This window comes from Erpetoichthys calabaricus, chromosome 11 (genome assembly GCF_900747795.2).
Source record: "Erpetoichthys calabaricus chromosome 11, fErpCal1.3, whole genome shotgun sequence".
In the NCBI taxonomy this organism is placed as follows: Eukaryota; Metazoa; Chordata; class Cladistia; order Polypteriformes; family Polypteridae; genus Erpetoichthys; species Erpetoichthys calabaricus.
Window position 1 is genome coordinate 61,617,136 of NC_041404.2, and position 21,435 is coordinate 61,638,570.

Here is a 21,435-nt window from a genome sequence, read left to right on the forward strand (position 1 = left end):
TTTCTACCAGTCAATGTCAGAAAGTGGAAGACACTTTTGGAAACTCCTACTTGACGGGGCGAAACCAGCTATTAGAACAAGAGGGTGGCTTACCTTTTTACAAAGACAGAAATGGCATATATTTTCATTGTTTTGTTGAATTAAGTATTGCAAAGTCAGGTGTCACTATTTTTCCTAATTATATCATCTTTATCAAAGTATTTTGTTTGAGTATCTAATCTTGATATGACATGTTTAAAAAAAAAATTCATAGGGTGTACTTACTTTTTCACATGACAATGTTTTGTGGTGCAACTCCTATAACAGAGGATTCCCTGAGCTCCAGTGTACAGATCCATCTCACTAAAGGTGATCAAGCTGGCCAGCAACAAGATGGTTCGTTCCGGATATAAACTTTAAAATGGCAATGGTGTCGCTGGAAAAAGGAAGAGATTGACTTCTTACATTAAGTCCTTGAGTTGGGTCCTGTAGGGTGAAACACCGATTGTGAAGCCTGTTGAAATAAACACTTGCAGCCATTGGGGTCCCCTGAAATGAACTTGAAAACTTAGAAATAAATGTTGTGGAGCCTGCGCATAGTTTTGAGGAGTCAGTTCAACAACAAATTCCATTTCACCAACATACATAAAATGCCAGAAACACCAATAGTAAATAATTAAAATAAAAGCACACACTCAATGTGTCCATTTCTTAAAAAAAGAAAAAAAAGAAGAGGGTTTGCCTTTATTCCAGTAAACTGCTCATGTACAGAAATATAGCAACACGTTCAAAATTAAACTGTAGAAACATCGAAACATTCAAACTGTAAACTGATTTCTTACAATGACTCCTTTTAGAAAGGCTGCCACTTGCACAGTCATCCCAGTCCCATGAATAAACCACTGAATATATAGAAATATATATTCATCATCTAAAAACTTTACAAGACTGCATGAACCTTCATGTTAACCACGGATGTAAAAGCATTTGTACTTCTTTGATATCCCTTGAGAGAAACCAAATTTCAATTTGTCCTCTTGGTCTGGACTTGAATATCCAATCTTCAATCATTTGGATTAAATTAATTTTCGGGATACTTCATGTTCATGTATTTACACAACATACAGATAAAACTGTGCAGTCGGACATCCGCTAGATGGCTCATGCAAAGGCTCTTGGATGGATGAACTGCTCTACACCTGGGAGGCCACGATGGATTACTTAGTGGAGCGTCGAGTTGGTTCTGATGCAGTTGGTGGCGGAGGTGGCCCTCGCCTGTCTAAGTCTTCTATGTAGGCCATTATCAGTTTTCTCCTCTCTTCTGGGACACAGTCCAGCACTAAATACCTCTTGTCATTCTGTAAGATCTTTTCGACGTCCTTCAGATGTTGATCCGACTCTTGCAACAACTTTCTGGATCTGAAAATAAAAGATGCACAAGTGAACAGACTGACGACGAATACAGTAGTGGTGGTATTCATGCAGTCGTGTGTACAGAGTACAGTAAAAGTTTTACTTGCAAGCAATACAAAAATTAAATATCACAAACCAAAGGATGAAGAACACTCTCTGCAATATGAATACCTCAAAGGCACTTTCCCTACTGCTTCATTTGACGTGTACCTTTATACTGAAGGGGGGTATCTGCCATTAGAGTCCATTCATTCTAAACAGCCATTCTTCAGGGTCACAAAGAGTTGGTGTCCAACCTGGTGACACCGAGTACAAGGTGTAAACCCATCCTGGACAGAGTGCCAGGATTAAATTCAAACTCAATCAAAATGGAAACCAGCAAGTAGAGGTTTGTGTGGTGCTGGGTAGTGTCACAGAGCTAGACATATAACACGTACGTCAGGGGATAACTGTGCGTGAATTCTGCTTAAATGTGGGTGGGAACAATTAAACAGTTCAATGAATGACACATTTGACACAATGTGAATTTCCCATTGGGATTAATAAAGTATCTATCTATATATCTATTTATAATCCAATGCCTCATGAAGGCACAGATCAGAGTAGGGGAGGTGACTTTAAATACCAAAGAGTAACGGTGCTCTCGTTAACATCACCTGATCAACAGCAAAGCTATGTTTACAATGGATAAATCTTCATCCTTGAAAAATCTTCTAAAAAGGCCACAGTTAAACATACATGTATGACGTGTGTGGAGAGCACATTACATGTGTGAGAAATAAACAACCTTTTGCAAAGGGAAAACCAATCTGTATCATAAAGACCTCACTGGGCAGCTAGGAAATGTGAATGATGTATGTGGTCTCTATCGCTCACCACTACAATGTTACAATCCCGAGTTGAAGAAATGGCAGCTTGCTTTCACAAACAGATGAGCTGTAAAATATGCAGTTGAACTAATGTTGTGGCATCCCACACAATTTACTGAACTCCTGTTAAGTGCGTTGATAACAAAGAGCAACAGGAGATGCTGATTTCTGAAGTCAATGCACCCAACATAGTAAATGTCTAACAGCAGTGAAACCTCTCCTGTGGAGGCATGGATAAGGCTGCACAGCACCCACCGTCTAACTGCAAATCTAAACGAATAACTAAAATAAGTTAACATTACTGTCTAATTGGAAAAACCAAACATGTCCTACCCGAATACAGTCACAAAAGTTAGCTGTGTGTGTGTGTGGATTCGGGAGTAGCCAAAAGGCTGCTTCTCCCAAGGAATGAAGGAGTTAGTGGAATGACACAAGAGGTGCCACAACCTGCAGGGAGACGATCTGGGGAAGTGAGGGAACTGTGATTTTCCTCTACAGTTAACAGTATTAAAGGGTAAGATACCTTTACTTTTTCTGTTCTCCCACATATAAATACACACACACACACTATATACTGTGTGTGTATATATATACAGGTACTTGTCGACTTACGACCGCGATTGGTTCCGACTGACTGGTTGTAAGTTGATCTGGACGTAAGTCGGCCTATGTTAATTTAAGGTAAGAATATTAGACTGGGTAATAATATTGTAATCATCTTAAAGTAATATTTTATCAACATTTTCTTACTTTCTAAGACAAACACAGCATACTACAGTACAATTTGTTTAATATGTGGAAAACGTACAAAACAAGAAATACTGTACTGTACATTTAATTCCTGGCACCACTGGTGCTTCGCTGCGGGTTGTCGATATCGCCTTCATCAGATCAGGCGAGGCTGCGGACGGGGTGATGGGAGGAGTTGCTCTTTTCATAAACATAGTGAGCTTCGTCTGAATTGTTTTTTTTTTCTCTTCATAAATTTCGCAATAAGGACGAAATGTGTTGCGTGCCATCCGTTCAATCCTCGCAAATCGTTCAATATTTGGGTCCATTTTTTCAAAATGAGCGAGGAGTTTATTCAGTAGAGATAAATCTTCTGACAATCCCTTTGTGGTGAACATTGTTTGTGGCACCTCCTCCTCTTCGTCTTACTCCAATTCTCTTGTTTCTTCTTCCGCCACTCTTTCTTCTTCCAATTCTATCAGCTCTTCATTCATAAGTTCACCTGATTCCCGGTCTAGCAACTCCTCGACATCTTCCATTTCACATTCCAATGAAAGGTCTTTTGACAGTTTCACTATTTCTTCACGAATCTCATCAAGTTCTTGTTCACTGTTAAATCCAGCAAAAGTATTTACATAACGCTTAACACACTTCTTCCATACGCCATTCATACACTGTGAGTCGCATTTCTTGCGGGGAGGGCTTCTGTTTTCTCTGATCTGAGTTCACCTCTGTTATAGCGCGTCTTTATTTGAAAAGAGCAGTGTCATATCGGGGCGAGTGTGAACGCTAACTTTGACAAGCACTATAAATTTACAGCGGTTGTTACAGACGTAAATCAAATGTATGTTTTTATTGTATAATATTAACAATAACAGCAGCTCTCTACTCAAAGCGGTAAACTCGAGAAGCTGCTAGCATCGAACCCAGAAGCTCTTGATTGGGAGTCAGCAGTTGTGTGTGGGAACTGTTAACATTTGAATGTGATGATTGTATATAAAACTTGTGCACGAACGAGACTGGGATAACTGTGGATGTGGATGTGAGTGGTGTGTGTGACTGAGAATGACTGGTGTGAAGCCTGAAGTCCAAATATCAAATAAACACTTTCACAAGTACAAGTATAACAGAACAAGTGCGCTTTTATTCAAGAAGAAAAAAGAAAGCAGGTTGCGGTAAGCAGTTGATGCGACTGCTTGCGTAGTGCAATCCTAAGAACTGCCCAATCAAGAGCTTCTGGGTTTGATGCTGGCAGCTTCTCAAGTTTGCCGTTTTGAGTAGAAAGCTGCTATTAGTGTTAATATTATAGGGTTATATGTTAGGGTTATATTATTATCGAAAATTGCCAAAACAACAAGACACAAACACACGTGGGGCAACACTGCTGCGTATATTTTTACTGCTGCATAGCGAGACTTGAGAGTGCGGGAAACTGGCGCTGCGTAGCGAGACTTGAGAGTGCGGGAAACTGGCGCTGCCAACAGCTGGCAGGGGAAACAGTCAAATGCGTCGTAAAGTCGAACAGTCGTAACTTGCATAGGTCGTATGTCGACGAGTACCTGTATATATACATATATATATATATATATATATATATATATATATATATATACCCTAAACCGATCTGGAACAGTATATGTATTCAAACCTGACCGTATGTATAGTACTGAATAATAACTCCCTTAAGTCATATTGTTTGTTTGATATCTTTTTTATTTTCATTCGTACCACATTGTGTAGATTTCCATAATCTTCTTTGTATGTAAATTATTTTTTAAATTATTTTGTTTTGTTATTACTGTTGATCGCTTGGGTGCCAAACCTTTAACAGCTTCACAAATACTTTGTCTATATATGGTTACATTATCAGTGTGAGCATTTTATTGTGTTAACCTGGAAGAGAAGCAGTTGTACTGGCAGAGTTTGAACAGCCATATGTTTTCTATTTTAACATTTCAGCCTGTTAATAATAAACATTAACAGAGAATAGAGTTTAGTGTGTTTTTATTTCCCCTTCGTGGCGGTTCGAACCAAGCAGCACCTCACGAGTCACAACACAGAAGCTCCAGAGGTTAACCGGATTCAAAGCTAAAGCACAGCAGTGTATCGCGTGCGATGAACACCAGTTACAATAGGATAATTTAAAGTTGCATGCAACTGTATTTGCTTTCTTTCCTCCCTCATACTGCTTGATCACCTTAATTTTTGTGTCGAGATCAATTGCCTTTATTCTTATAATTGTTTAAGACAAGTGTAACTGAATGTACAGTTGTGAAAACTCCTCCAGGTAATAAACTGATATTGAGTAGTAGTAGTAATAGTTTATTTATATAGCGCCCTTCATAGACAAAAGGTCACAGAGAACTGAACAGCAAATACAGTACAAATATAACAGTTAAAACAAAACAAACAAAACCAATAAAATAATAAACAAACGAACTACTCAGCACTGATTAAAAGCCTGTTTAAAAAGAAATGTTTTCAGTTGTTTTTTAAAAGAATCAACAGACTCAGCTGCACGCAGACTATAAGGCAGGTTATTCCATAGTCTCAGTGCCACAGACTGAAAGGCACAATCCCCACGGGTTTTTAGCCGAGTGCGAGGGACAACTAGAAGGCCCTGTTGCCCAGATCTAAGAGTCCGACAAGCTGTATAGCGTTGGAGCAGACTGGTTAGGTACCCAGGAGCTTATCCATGCAAAACTCTGAAAGTACCAAAACTTTAAAATGAATTCTATAAAACACGGGGAACCAGTGCAGTGTGTGCAAAATGGGGGTGATATGATCACTCCGGCTAGCACGAGTTAGGAGCCTGGCAGCTGCATTTTGGACTAACTGAAGACATATGAGAGAGGACTTGCTCAAACCCGTAAAGATTGAGATGAATGAGTCATGTCATACAGAGCTGGCATGGCAAAAACTATCATTTGGCCATGAGACATAATAGTAGTTGTAAGTCAAATTGGTCATAAGATATATATATATATATATATATATATATATATATATATATATATATATATATATATATATATATATATATGGATATAGATATGGATAGAGAGAGAGAGTGGTATTATACATATACCTACATACATACACCACAATATTCTTTCCTGCTATTGTGCCATGTACTAATACAATAATCAAAACAGCAGCAAGATACACTGTATAAATTAATTGAGCTTCAGTTACCCAAGGCTACTGATATCTTGAACAGCAATTTTAGATTTAATTTTCTCTCCTTGTCAAGTATTTTGATCTCTTCCTGTCTTTCCACACTTATTTTACATAATTGTCTAATACACAAGGAAAAATGCGCTACTGCCACCCCAATACATTTCATGGGCACACAGTGGAGTAAACAGGAGGCGGGTTTTTAGAAAAAAAAAGCCTTATGGGCAGAGCTTTGGCAGCATATTCACTACAAACCTTTTAATTAAGTTGTCCCCAAACATGCAAAAGTCAGTCTGAGAATCCTGCCTGGCTCTGCAAAGCCAGGTTTTGGGTAAACAGAGGTGTCACACTTGGATACTGGAGGGCCACAGTGGCTTCAGGTCTTTATTACAGGAGCTTTCCTTATTAGTAAGAAATTACTGCTGCTAATGAAACAATTTCTTTTTCCTTAGTTTTAACACACTTGCTTTTTAATATTCAGCCCTTAATTATTTTTTTTCCTTAACCAGTAGCAAAACATGAATTAGATTCCAAGCCTGATAACCTGCTAACTCAGTGGTCTCAAAATTCAGCTCCTGATGAGCTGCAGTTTCCAAACAACCAAATTCGTAATTAGAAGGCAATTCTTGCTGTTCATGAAGCCTTTTATTTAATTCTATGGTTTGCTCTCTGAGTGTACTCATTTTGCCACAACACAACTTTACAAAATTGTTGTGTTCTTTTTTCTGAGATCAGTATAAATATGGCTTTTGGATGAGATCAGATCAATAATTATCACTTTTTTCTTTTTGAATTTTTTACTGAAACAGGTACAGTACATACAAACATATGAACAACCCTGGCCATGTGGCATACTTTGTTGATATTTGGAAATAATTAAAAAAATAGTAAACACAATTTGATAAGAAAAACTAAATAGTGATGCTTCGATCAACTGGCCACTGATGTAAATCTTAAAATTTTCTAAGCTTTATGGTAATTTAGACATTGTACTCCTTATAGATAGATAGAGATATAGAGAGATAGAGAGATAGATAACTTTATTAATCCCAGTGAGAAATTCACATTCTTCAGCAGCAGCATACTGATACAATAAATAATATTAAAGAATGATAATAATGCAGGTGAAAAACAGACAATAACTATGTATAATGTTAAATGTTAACGTTTACCCCCCCAGGTGGAATTAAAGAGTCGCATAGTTTGGGGGAGGAACGATCTCCTCAATCTGTCAGTGGAGCAGGACAGTGACAGCAGTCTTCTGTCTGGAGATGATACTATTAAGTGGATGCAGTGGATTCGCCATAATTGATAGGAGCCTGCTGAGCGCCCTTCGCTCTGCCACAGATGTTAAACTGTCCAGCTCCATGCCAACAATAGAGCTTGCCTTCCTCACCAGTTTGTGGAACTTATTTATTTCTTGTTCTTTATTTCACCTTATACAATTTCTTGTATTAGGAACTTGTTAGTTTTAGCATACTAGAGCGGTCAGAGCACAGGTTCAGCCATTGTACAGCGCCCCTGGAGCAATTGCATGTTAAGGGCCTTGCTCAAGAGCCCAGCAGAGTAGGATCCCCTTTGGCAGCAACAGGTATTTAAGCCATCAACCCTCCGGATACCAGTGCAAATCCTTGACCTCAGAGCCACCACTCCGCCCATACTTACTTACAATATACCAGGGGTCTCCAACACGTCGCTAGCTCGCGACCCCTTTCCAAGTAGCTCGCCAAAGGGTTAATGAATCCTACATAAATTTGAAAAATTAATTAGTCAAATTAGGGGTGGGCGATCATCTTTCCAAAAAATCATATCACAATCCTTTTTAACACAAAATCACAATCCACAATCTGATTTGCAATCTCTCTTTTCAATGTGGCATAGAGAATACAAGGGGGCTCCGCCCCTGCTCGCCTACCCCCGGCGTTTTGAACCCGTGCCCGCTGGGCAGCAATAGGTTGCTTTTGTATTGGCCTCTCTTTCAACCTCATGTTGAATGTTAGCTAATGGGTGATTGTTTATGATCTTAGTGACGTTTCTGAGTATAAGCTCCGTGCATTGTTTGTTTTCAGGAAGGTTCATTCGTTGATAGATTGCGTCATCTGGATGTAAGATGTAGATTTCTGCAAATTTGCGTTCGTGATTTGTTTCAGGGTGCACTGTTCCAATGCGATGTAATATTTGTACACATACGCGAAAGGAGTATGGGTCATCGGCAGCTGGTGGCCTGATATTTACTCCGGTAGATGCAAAAGCAAATGAACTATTGTAGGATCTAATGCAGTTCGTAAAGTTTTTACTTTCAGGTACATCGTTAGTTAGAAGCTTCCGTAGATACTCAGGATATTCATGTAAAGGAGGCAGTCTAACTTGACCCTTTTGACAACAACATGTAAACTCATTAGTTGCATTGCCAGTTGTTTCTTCAGGGAAGTTAAGTGAATGACAATGATTGCAAATGACATTCATTAATCCCAATGAATTTTCATTAATAGTGGACTCATTATAAATGCGCGTTGTAGACGTCTGCGTTCATTGATTTTTTACCGATTTGTGAACCTTTGTGGACTCCGTAGTATGTCCCGTTTCATTGTTAGGTGGGAACAATGTGATTGAAATATGTTGTTTTGTCCGTATTTGTGGGGTTTCTGTATGATGTCGAGTGTTCGCTTGCGGTTGCTCTTTCGTCTTTGAGCCGTAATCTCGGGCTCGATGGGTGACCCTGTGTGGACTCCGTAGTCTGTCCCGTTTTACTTTGGGGCGTCTGTCTGACTCCTCTTTTTTGTGTGATATGGGCTTTGTGTGGCGCCTGCGTCCGACTCCTCTTTTTTGTGTGCTATGGGCGCGTTGCCTCATTTCTTATTTCTGTCAGTGGAGGGGGGCTTTGTGTCTCATTTCTTATTTATGTTAGTGTGTGGGCTCCGTAGTCTGTCCCGTTTCGTGTGCTATGGGCTTTGTGTGGCACCTGGGTCTGACTCCTTTTTTTTTGTGTGCCATGGGCGCATTGCCTCATTTCTTATTTGTGTTAGTGGAGGGGGGCTTTGTGTGGCGACTGCGCACCATGTCACTCTGGGGCGTGGGTCTGAATCCTCTTTTTTGTGTGCCATGGGCTTTGTGTGGCGTCTGCGTCTGACTCCTTTTTTTTGTGTGCTATGGGCGCGTTGCCTCATTTCTTATTTCTGTTAGTGGAGGGGGGCTTTGTGTGGCGTCTGTGCACCATGTCTCCTGCGAGTTCCGTTGGTTGGAGGGGGGCTTTGTGCGTCCACGGGCAGGTCCTTGCGTCCATATCCGGTTTACCATTCTCGTTTAGTAATATGGATCCGGACTCAAACTCATCAAGACCTAAGTAACACTTTATTTTAAATCTCAGACAAAGCTGAATTCAATTGTTCTCTTGTTCACCATCTATGCGGAGTGAAGGAACACGACCCGAAGCTGGTGAGTGAGTGAGGAAGGCCCCTTCCCTTGACCCATTGCTTCGCTCTTGGATTCACACAAATAAATCAGTACCACAAGCAAACTATGCTACAAAGTGAAATGACAGAAGGCACAAAATCAACCAGAATGTTCAAGCAATTTATAGAAAAAACCCCAATCTAAATCCGTTAAGTAGTAAAAAGCGGACAGACAGACAGACATTGGATTTTATATATTAGTAAACCTTCAAAATAATGTGCAGTTAAAGTCTCAACAGCATTCTCAGCATTTCTGGAGCTTACTAGAGCCAGATACCTGACTAACTAAAAAACACATCACACATGCAACTGGACCTGTGAATACTCTTGTGAAGTGAAACAGTGACATGGAACAATGACAAATGAATAAGTCATACTGTATCTGTGTATTTGTAATTGCATTGTTTTGTTTTGACAGCATTCATGTCCACTAGAAAATGCACAGACATACAAAATGCACTTGCTGGTGAACTAAATATTTTCTGTGATGTTTTAATGCAAAATGTGAGTTGTGGACACCAACATTTTGTAAATGTTCAGGCAAAACAGGCTTATTCAGTTTGTCTGAGTTGAAATAAGCTATGAGAATAAATGTTAGAAAACATGAGTAGCTCTCGGCCATTTTCATTTTGTAAAAGTAGCTCTTAGGGGAAAAAAGGTTGGAGACCCCTGCTATATACTCTACTTACTTCCTGTAAGCAGAGCACAGTCAGGCAGCCTTATAAACAGTATCATCAGTGTACTGTCAGCAAGAATCTGGATCATTTTCTTTTTTTCCAGTATACATTTTGGTGGGAAAGCAATGGTGATAAACTCCCAGGAACACAACCCCCTTGAAAACTGAGGAATGACTGTAATTATCTATGTTAGCATTAATGTATACTGTATATAGTTACTAAATGCCAGTATTGTTGGGTTCCATACTTTACGTATATTTTAAGTGAAATCTGTGGAACCTTTGACCCCATAGAATTTATTTTCTCAAGCATCTTTCCCAGCCTGAGTAATTGTTTTGTTGTTCTCTCTAACCATCCAACTTCAGCACATATCATCAAACTGGAGTGGACATCGATTTTTTAACAATTAGACACTTGCACACTACAGAGTCTTCCATTTTACCTCTTTAAATTTTATTTTTCTTTTGCGGCATGTAAAGTATGTTGAACTACTCTTATGTTTGAAAATATAATACAGTAATGTTGTTATTCATTTGTCATCAATTCCTACTATTAAATGAATTTGTCTTGCCACAGTTCACATACTTTAAACTCAGAAATGATCAAATGTGTTTTTAATCTCTCTGCAATATTCAGAAAAATGTTTATTTACTTTCTCAGTAAATTTACTTTCTCTTCTTTTTTTACTTAACTTTAGCTCACTTTCCTTAAGACTGAGTTCTTATCTTGTTAGATTCTTCAGAATCAGACACTAGGTCATAATGATGTGGATATAAAAAGATAGCAAAAACTGGTGACACCCAGTTTTTCTAACAAATATTAAAAGCTGTTATGATGATGAATTTAGAGCAGAAAAAAGTTGTGCACTGAAAAATGTTCTGACCCATAGAACATTCCTGTGATTTCTACAGTAAAGTAAAATTTACAATGGTCGGGATTTCTTATATGATGGGCTAAATGCTGTAAAGAGCAATCTAATTAAATGGAATGTTTCTCTAATCTAGAAAGAGCGATTTGCTGTAGATATATGCAGTCAGCTTCCACTACAGCACTCCAAAAGCAGAGCTGCTTTCTCCATACAATATTCCTAGGGTTATGAACAGGAATTGCTATACTAATAAACAGTTTGCTCTTAGGTATGTAACTTAATAACGTACTCGGCTTATTCAAATTTGGTGGGAAAGCAATGGTGATAAACTCTTTTCAGATCAATTAAGAAATCTACTCTGACCAAGTTTAAGAAATATTTGAATAAGATATTAGGATAGTTTAGCTAAACAAATGATCACAATGCACTAAACTGTCTCCTTTAGTGTGTCACATTTCTATGTTCTAAGTTAGGGGTTAACTAGTAAAATGTAGAGGGATATGTCAAAAAACAGATTAACAAGCTAGAAAACCATCAATCCCCGTAACCTCCATCTAAGTCAGAACAACACACAGCATGGAAACAAACCTGTAAGTGATGAACTTGGTCTCTTTGAGCAAAGTACGGAAATCTGCTTTCGCAGTTATATACTTGTCTCTGATGTATTCTTCAAATTCTCTCTGCTTTTTCTGAATTCAAAAAAGTAATGTTAATTGTAATTAAATTGGAAAATTACATTAATGGTTTTAATTATGTATACAGTTTCGAAACAAAATCTTAAAAACAGCTGCAAATAAACAACTGAATTAAAATTTTTATTTCCAATATATTTCCAAAGACAGTAAAGATTTATTATAATATACAGGTTTTAAGACCTACAGTAAAAGTGAATTTCTCTTTATATCCTTTCCCCAAGATTAAGGAGAAGCCTACATTATAATTTATGAAGACACAGGCAATAATACACTGTAATTCAACAATTCTTCCTAAGATGGCCGCTCATACATATCAGCAAGAGACATACATAACACCAAAGGGAAACAAAATCATACTACTTACACGATCACTAGAAGAAAACTTAATACAGCGAGGATCTTCTTTAATTATTTTTTTAACTTCTTTCCATGTGGTGGTTAGTGTAATCTGCAGAAAGAGTAAAAGTGCAGTTGTTTTTTTTAAAAACCCACCACGTTAAAATTGCTGATATTCTTTTAATATTCTCCTTAAAGGATAACATTAATTCCAACAGTTAGGTAATTATTACAATAAAATAAACCACTCTTTTTGTGTCTTTTTCCGAGAATTGCTTTTCTACATGATTATATCAGTCAATTCCTCACAGCACTGTATAGTAGCCATGATACTATCAAAAAACAATTTCTAATAACTTTTGAACAAATATGTTTAAACGTATTACTGAGCCATGGTTGACATTTTAAATAATATGAAAAGGCTGTAAAGCAATAGGAAGATGGGCTTGCCACAAACAAGGTATGGAACCTCCACTGAATATGCGACACTAGAACATCAATTACTGCCCTCTTACACCATTTATATTAATGCACGTTATGTTCACTTCAAATGAGAATGGTGGGTCATCTTAGATTAATTTTTAAAAAAAAAAAAAAAAAAAAAAAACAGTGGCAGGACAAATGTTTTTTTTTTCCCCCTAAGGCAAATGAATACTGATGGGGTTAGTATTGCCTCAAGTAAATCTCCTACTGATTCAGACTTGAAAACTTTCTCTTTAATCGTTTTAAGAAAATTATTGACCATTGTACCTTTCAATTACATCAAGTATCTTTACCACCCCACGCTATTAGATGGCACAGATAAAGTTAAAGGCAAAGCTTTCAAAAGAAATGCGGGACAACTGCACCAAAATTTAATTTCCTTTCCTGATTCAGTACCTGGCTTGTAAGACAGAAGAGTAACCAGCCTATCATGAAACTCAACATTCATCATCTTAAATTGGTGTACATTACTTTTTTTTTTTTTTTTTTTTTTTAAAGAATCTTGCCAATTACTGGATTTGAAATAATTCATGTAACAATAAGTGGTTGACTTTATTCTTAAAAGTGTGCTCTTAATTATTCCAAACATGTTATAATAAGCAACTAGAAAACACCTGAAATAACTTACAGTGTCTGAGCCTGCAGAGCAGAACCAGTAGCCTTACCGATGATGTTTCATCTAGAAGCTGGCGAAAATGCTCCCTCTTTTTCTTGGTAAGAGCCTCAATGTGTTCATTAAAAAGCTTTTCTTTGTCTTCTCGTTCAAGTAGAGAAGCAGACTCCCATCTGTGGTCTTTACGAAGGGTCCGTCTTGTGTCTGACCAGGAAACGTCTGAGGATCTCACCTAAGCAGAGCGAGAAAGAGAGCTTGAGCTACTGAAAACATTTTAGGAAAACACTGAAGGGGGAAAAAAAAAAAAAAACTATTGAAAGATTGCAATGCCTGCCAACTTTCAGGAAACGTCTTTACATGAAATGGAAAGTTTAATTTAAGATGAAAACTCCTTAAACAAAGAATCACAACCATTCAACAGTTTTGAGACGTGTCAAAGTCCATGGTCAATAGGGAGCCATTATAGTAAGCAAACTTAAGCTTATTTAAAACTGAGATTGGCTCATGGCAATCAAACTAGCTGAGTTATATAAAAACACTTTAAGAGGTCCCTGTTTAAGAAAATATTAAAATCCCACAGCACACCGCCTGTCGAATTACATGAAATGCTCATATATAATGACGTCGTTTACTCCTACTGACATGGCTCCTGAAGATATTTTCTCATATTCATGTGGAACAAGAGATTAAATCTAGATTTCTTAAGGCAACATCTTCTGAATAAGACCATTTGAGAATTTACAACAAAAGCACTAATGTACAAGTGGCACTGAGTTGAATATGGAATGAAAAATGCAATTAAATTGCAAAAGCAACCGTTCAGACAGAAATAATGATATGTGACTTGTTTTCCAGTAAATCAAAGGGTTGATCAGAATATGAATTTACATGAAGAAATCTCTTTATAAACTGAAAGGGATAAATATAAATTATGCTATCAAATTCTCTACAGTTATTAATAGCATAGTAACACAAACTGTGCCTATTTGGAATAAAAGAGTATATTTTCTGGATACACTTTGACATTTCAATCTTTAATCTTTTTATAACATTTTATAAAACTAGACTATCAGTAACGCAATAGTTGCACTGGAATTTAAAACATAATGCAAATAGTGTTTTACATTACTTGTGCCGTTTCCGAGTACTAAATTGTCTGTTAAATGAACTTTTGTCTATGATGTTTCTTTGAAGAAGATTATAAATGATATATTGTTTTAAAGTATTTTTCTGATTGTTTCAAATAAAAAAATATGCTGTTCTTTTGAGTGAAATTATTAAATTGTTTATAAAGGTTTTTTTGTATTATTCTTGTTTGTGTTGTGCTGATTAACAGTATACATTTTTTGATATTTGGTACACTGGATTAACCTCTGAGGGGAATGACAATTAAGTTTTTAAAAATACTGCAGAAAATTCTTGCACACACTGCTGTGCCTACCAAAAATCAGACAATAATGGTGTGTAAAAAGTTAAGAATCTTAAGAGAAAGGTCATGTAGATGTGAGGAACATTCAAAATCCACCTAAAGGCAAGTTCCAAAGCCTTGTGAGATTTCAATACTGTTTGCTGCGCTGTCCATTGCTTCCTCACAAAAAATAAATGAAATGTATTCATAAATTAAATAACTGTATACTAATGGTCTTGCTTAAATACAAATGTCTACTTAGAGTAAGACTAAATTTACTTAAAACAGAAAACACACAACACATTATTCCTCTTGACTGTCACCATAAAGGAGCCGTTCATATGCGCTGTGGAAAACTAAACGTAAACGTAACATAACTAAACTACACAAAAGCCACCAGCTTTACACGCAGGGCTAACAGGAAAGCTGTCCACTTCAGTTTCTGCCTTGTGGTGATCTGAAACTGAAGTAAAAGAGGTCTCTGTGTTAAATGATATTATCACATGGGGGTTCATTCAGGCTCAGGACAAAACTGCTATAAAAAACCAGAAGGCGATATTTGATGTCAGAATTGTAGTAATTTGTCAATTATTACAGTTTAATCAGCACATCAGAACCAATTAGATTAAAGTTTCTCCTAACAATTTTGGGAGAGGCAAGAATTAACTTTCTAGCACCAACTGAAAAGTACAGTTTACCAAAAAAAAAAAAAAAATTACCTGATTTAAAACCTAAAATGTATCATTAATTTTATAAAGGTGCTAAATATTAACACTTTAAAGAGCTGTGTAAACTGTTTACTACCTTTCAGTGCAGAAATGAAATACTGTCTGCCCATTAAAAGAGGAATCTTTCTCATCGTTTTCCATTTTGGGGATTAAACGAACGGTATTCACCATATCAGATAAGAGCGCACGGAAGTGCTGGACGGCTTCCTCACGTTTGTGCTGCTCCCTTTCCCTGTCAATTTCCTTGGTTTGCTCAGAACGAGCTTTCTGAACCTCCCGCTCACGCTCCCGAAGACTGGCCTCAATTCGCGCTTGTCTCTCTAGCTCCTTCTCTTTGTCAGAGTCAAAATTCTGGAAAACAAAAGTAACATTATCAGAAAAGGAATTCAACATTTAATATCATTCTCTGTTTTAGACTGGAACTATTAGCCAAACTTGTAAAAACTACACATTTCACGGTTTTGCAGATGCTGTTATTCAAGTTATCTTGCAAAAATAAATGACTATACATAAATCTGGGTGACTAGCAAGTAAAATTGTAACAAATATGGAGGACATAATTTAAAGTAGAGCACCAACCGATACGGATATGTTTTAGTGGCACAGGGTGTAACTCCAGATGAACAAACTGCATCACTGTAGTAAAGTAGTAAACTTTCTTCAGTTGTAACAATTTAAGAAAACTGTCCACTCTAGCATGAAAGTCCTGCTTTTAGTACACACCACATTTTTTACCTGACTACTAACACCAGAATCCAAAAATGAAAAGAGGGACTGAAACTAAGAGCAGAGGAAAATATGAATTTTAAAACAGCACGATACTGGCTGAACACACTGGTGGTGAACAATGCTGAATGGGAAGGAAAAAATTAACACACACACACACTACTATGTAGACACAAGTTAATAAACAGATAAATAGCCGTAGGAAAAAAAGCCATTGTGGAATAACACTTGCTTAGAATTTACAAATTTGAGGGGTGGGGAATACTGAAAACATGGACAATTAAATGGAGAAGTATCATTAAATCACAACATTTCTTACTTTTTCTTTAACAATTACACGTTGGTGACTAGACTGCTAAATACAGTGGAGACTGATGGTAAACGTATACTGAGATGAATCAACTGTCAGTTTTTAAAGAAACATGAATTAGATTTAGATTAAAAGGCAAAAGTAAAGGAGCTAATTAATTCACTCATTTCAACTCCAGTTTTGATGTCACTACACTGGTTACCTGTGTCATTCAGAATTGACTGCTTATGGTTTATAAAGCCTTAAATAATCTCGCTCCATTTTATATATCGGAATGTCTGACACCTTATATTCCAAATCGTAACCTCAGCTCCTCAAATGAGTGTCTCCTTAGAATTCCAAAAGCAAAACTTAAAAGAAGTGGTGAGGCAGGCAGCCTTCTGCTGTTATGCACCTAAAATCTGGAATAGCCTGCCAGTAGGAATTCGCCAGGCTGATACAGTGGAGTACATTAAGAAACTGCTGAAAACACATTATTTTAACATGGCCTTCTCATAACTTCACTTTAATTTAATCCTGATACTCTGTATATTCAATTCATTATAACTATTCATGGTGGCTCAAAAATCCGTACTAACCCCTACTCTCTCTTCTGTTTCTTTTTCCGTTTTTTTGTGGTGGCAACCTGTGCCACCACCACTCAAAGCATTATGATGTTCCAACATTGATGGATTAAAAGCCAGAAGTCTGCATGACCATCATCATCAAGTCCTTCCGTGAGAACCCTAAACACAAAGAGGACTATTTCATTTATGTGAGGTAGAATGCCCAGAGGGGACTGGGCTGTTTCATGGTCTGGAACCCCTGCAGATTTTACTTTTTCTCCAGCCGTCTTGAGTTTTTTTTTTTGTCCTCCCTGGCCATCGGACCTTACTCTTATTCTATGTTAATTAATGTTGTCTTATTTTAATTCTTACTTTTGTCTTTTATTCTTCTTTTCTTCATTATGTAAAGCACTTTGAGGTACATTTTGTGTATGAAAATGTGCTATATAAATAAATGTTGTTGTTGTATTTGAGAACATGTATGCTACAAGGAACAAGACCGAATATCAAATATGAATAAAATAAGACAGCACTAAACTGAAACCAAACTAAACCACAACAGCGATTAAGAGAGTGCTGCAATTTTTGTCAACTTGTTTAGAAAAAAAAAATCAAATAAAAGGACAGTTATATAGGGCGGAGTGGTGGCTCTGAGGCTAAGGAGCTGCGCTGGTATCCCGAAGGTTGCCGGTTCGATTCCCCGTCACTGCCAAAAAGGCCACTGCTCTGCTGGGCCCTTGAGCAAGGCCTTTAACCTGTAATTGCTCCAGGGGCGCTGTACAATGGCTGACCCTGCGCTCTGACCCCAAGGGGTATGCGAAAACTACCAAATTCCTAATACAAGAAATTGTATAAGGCGAAATAAAGAAGAAAAAAAAAAAAATTCTGTAACAGATGTTGACATTCTTGTCCTGCGATGGGTTGGCACCCTGCCCAGGATTGTTTCCTGCCTTGTGCCCTGTGTTGGCTGAGATTGGCTCCAGCAGACCCCCGTGACCCTGTGTTCGGATTCAGCGGGTTGGAAAATGGATGGATGGATGTTGACATTCTCCTAAAATTTGTAATTTCTTGATCTGTACTTACAACAATTGTCTGGTAATCCAGACAATAGTTTTCTGGATTACCTGTAACATACAATGGGTAAGGAATTCAATCAAGTGATGCATGGAGGACGAAGGTGTGCTCACCTTTGCTTGTTTATCAATGTACTGTTTAAAAAGGTCCTCTCTTGTGGTAGAGCCGTCCACTGCCTTGTAACGGTGATCACCTTCTAGTTTGTCCTTTACTTTACTCCAGCGTGTCTGTCCATCAATATGGTGGTCAGACAGCATTTCATAAAAATCGTGTTTCACCTGCAATTTATGAGACAAGATAACACATTAAATCACAAGATCAAAATCATATGCCGGCTACAGGAACTCAACAGAGAGTTTTGTTTAGAACTTTTTTTTTTTTTTTTAACCTGATCCAACTTCCAGTATAGAAACTGCAGTGTATGAGCCCTAGAAGATTCTTCAACAAATCTGTCTTTGAATAAACTGGCATTTCAAAACGCATGGCTGACATTTTTAGGACGTGGCGGTGGTGGAGATACAGTATGTGTACCTGGCTAATGAAACCATGTTTATAACCAAGTTATTGTTCCCTGTGTGCTAAATTATGTTCATAAGGAAAATGTTTTAATAGGTTTAATCAACCACTTCCAGTAGTTAAAATATCATTTCAGAATTTGAAGTTGAAATGAACTCTTCACAGTTGTGTAGTTTTTTTCTTTGATGAAGCAAAACTGTGTTTAGTATCACATATAAAACTCCATCAATCAAAGCAGCCTACAACCTTGTAACGAACACCTCAAAGGTCCACTTCAAAGCCAACAATGTCCCTCAATATTTATTCACTTCTTAAATTTGTGATGGTGCTCCAGAAAGCTTATTGGTACATGCATTTATTTTCTTGACTCCTCATGAGGAAAAACACTTGACATCTTCATGTGAATAGCTATAAATTTATTTCATGCAATTTATATTTTACATACAGACTGCACAGGCTTACTCTTATGCTTTACGGTAAGAAACACAAACATTCAAGAGAGACTTGGAGCAGAGATGTTGACCCTCTGTATCAAGAGGCGGTACAATATGGATACCTCCCTGTGGAGGTTTTACAGGCATGAGGAGACCCTGGGGAAGACCCATGGCTCACTGGGATGATTATACCTCTCAGATGGGCTGGGAATGCTTTGGGGGTCCCACAGTATGAGTTTACAAGTGCAGCTGGGGAAAATGACGTACAGACCTCACTGCTCAGACTGTTTTCCATTCTAAACGGTTTCAGATAAGTGGTGAAAAATGAATGCTCTCATTTTTTAAAAACACAGGATGCATATACATACTGTTCATACGGAGTATTAATATTCAGTAACTACAAATTATTTAGATTATTGAAAAGCAGGGAGTTAGTACTTACCCTGGCCAAAAAAGCAACTAAGCTTTTCAACTCCAAGCAGATATATATGTCTGTTACATTTTAAGACCTGGGGCTCCCTACCAGTTTTTAAATGCAATTAGTAAAGTTACCGAACATAAGTGTCAGAGGCAAGTGAAAGGATACCACAAACGAAGGGGAAAAAAGGCTCAAGTTCAAAAACACTGAACATTTACAAGTGGCATAACAAACCACAAGTGGTACCCTACGTAAACAGCCAGAACATTTACTTAATACAAAAAACATCCACAATAAGCAGCATACTGCAGCACATCTGACTAACAACCTTAGCTTTATCTGAAATATGCTGTTGCTCTTAAATATTGTTAATGGAGGACAATGGCAAAATATATTTGTTTTCTACCATTGTGATACTTTAATTTATTTTGTATGTACCAGACTGATAAATAGAGCCATTATGCATCGATTTCATGTGTTCTGTTTGTAACAAACATCCTAACCAAGACATATTTGAGCTGTCTAGTTTGAGTTATTGAGAAGCCAAAAAAAAATGACAAGCTGGAGTTCAGTCAAAGGCATAATTTAGTCAAAACAAAAACTTGCAGGGCCCTAGGGATGAACTTCAGAGCCACTGACCAAACTGCTATCTGCTAATTGACATAAAACCGTGAATAGAGTAGCTTCTTGTTCTTTCCACCTAACATGGGCGTATAATGAGGCAACATTCAAATACACACTACACTAAGCACACCCCTAATTACAAAATCTGCAGAATAGTTACATAGTTTACTGCAACTTCAAATTCCCTATAGAATTTATAGTACTATAGAAGACATTTTGAAAAGTATCAAGTGGTCAATTCATGAATCAAAAAGAAAATCTTTCATGAAAATGAAGCATTAATAAACCTTTGACATTTTATATTTTAATGCATTGCATTAAGAGGTACTTTGTTGGTACTGTTATTGATTGTAAATATGCAGTTCAGCACCTATTGTTAAAAGTCCCCGGTCATTGCCGAAAGAAGTTTCTTTATGTAAAAAGTAAAAAATGTTGAAAATATGTTACAAATACTTAATCCTAAAAGTTATTTTGTATTTTTGCCTTAAAATTTTAATCATTACCTCATATACCGTTGACGTCCTCATATTCAATAAGCTAACATTTCTCACATTTCACTTAATAATAATGATAATTCATTAAATTTATATTGCGCTTTTCTCAGTACTCAAAGCGCTACCCACAAAGGGAGGAACCGGGAAGCGAACCCACAATCTTCCACAGTCTCCTTACTGCAAAGCAGCAGCACTACCACTGCGCCACCTAACAGCATGACGACACCACCATCTAATATACAGTAAAACTCTAACCCTAAACTACTTCTATTAATTTTTATATTAATCTTGTAAATTTCTAAATTATTTAGATTAATCCTAATACTGAGTTGAATAATGTAATTCACACTTTTATTATTTAAGAGCGCAACAATTACCCTAACCTGAAATATCAAAACAAGCCAAATACAGTAAACATAATTTGATAGTTTAGCTTTGTTCCAAGCAATGCACGAGTCAAAAAAAGCTCCTTGCTTTACTTACTCTGATTTTTAAAATGGTCAAATTCATTGTGGGAAATATGTAATGAAAGCATCAGCCCCATTTCTGCAGTGACCTCAATTTTATCACTTCCCTGCCGGCCTGCTCAATAGGGGAGGTGAGACCTTACGACAGCACATTGCATCTCCATCAGGCGACATTTAAAACTCATTAACCTTTAATGTGCGACCTTTCTTTCTGGTAGGGACCCGTTTTAAATTATCAGAACTGCTTATTTCAAAGATAAAAAATATAAGCTTTCAACTAACCTTTCAATGGATAAGTTTTAATAATTTCTTTAATAGGCATAGTCAATTTTGAGCAGCAGCCACAAAAGGGAGCCAGAAGTTCTAAGGCATGGACTAATGAGGATTACCCCTATTTAAA

The 21,435-nt window shown here is 37.2% G+C and overlaps 1 protein-coding gene across 6 annotated transcripts in view; it reads right to left on the reverse strand.

Annotated features, from left to right (window-relative positions):
- Positions 1-682: 682 nt before the first annotated feature.
- LOC114660456 (transcription elongation regulator 1-like) overlaps positions 683-21,435 on the reverse strand; it is a 75,515-nt gene continuing 54,762 nt past the window's right edge. For 5 of the 6 annotated variants that reach the window (XM_028813167.2, XM_028813162.2, XM_028813163.2 and 2 more), the window contains 6 exons: positions 18,196-18,360; positions 15,596-15,778; positions 13,344-13,523; positions 12,224-12,307; positions 11,753-11,853; positions 683-1,398 (listed from right to left, as the gene is read on the reverse strand). In XM_028813167.2, the coding sequence (XP_028669000.1) occupies positions 1,197-1,398; positions 11,753-11,853; positions 12,224-12,307; positions 13,344-13,523; positions 15,596-15,778; positions 18,196-18,360 (915 nt within the window). In that variant the 3' untranslated portion in view covers positions 683-1,196. Of the gene's footprint in view, positions 1,399-11,752; positions 11,854-12,223; positions 12,308-13,306; positions 13,524-15,595; positions 15,779-18,195; positions 18,361-21,435 lie in introns of those variants that run through there. The other variant, XM_028813166.2, reaches the window with a different exon arrangement.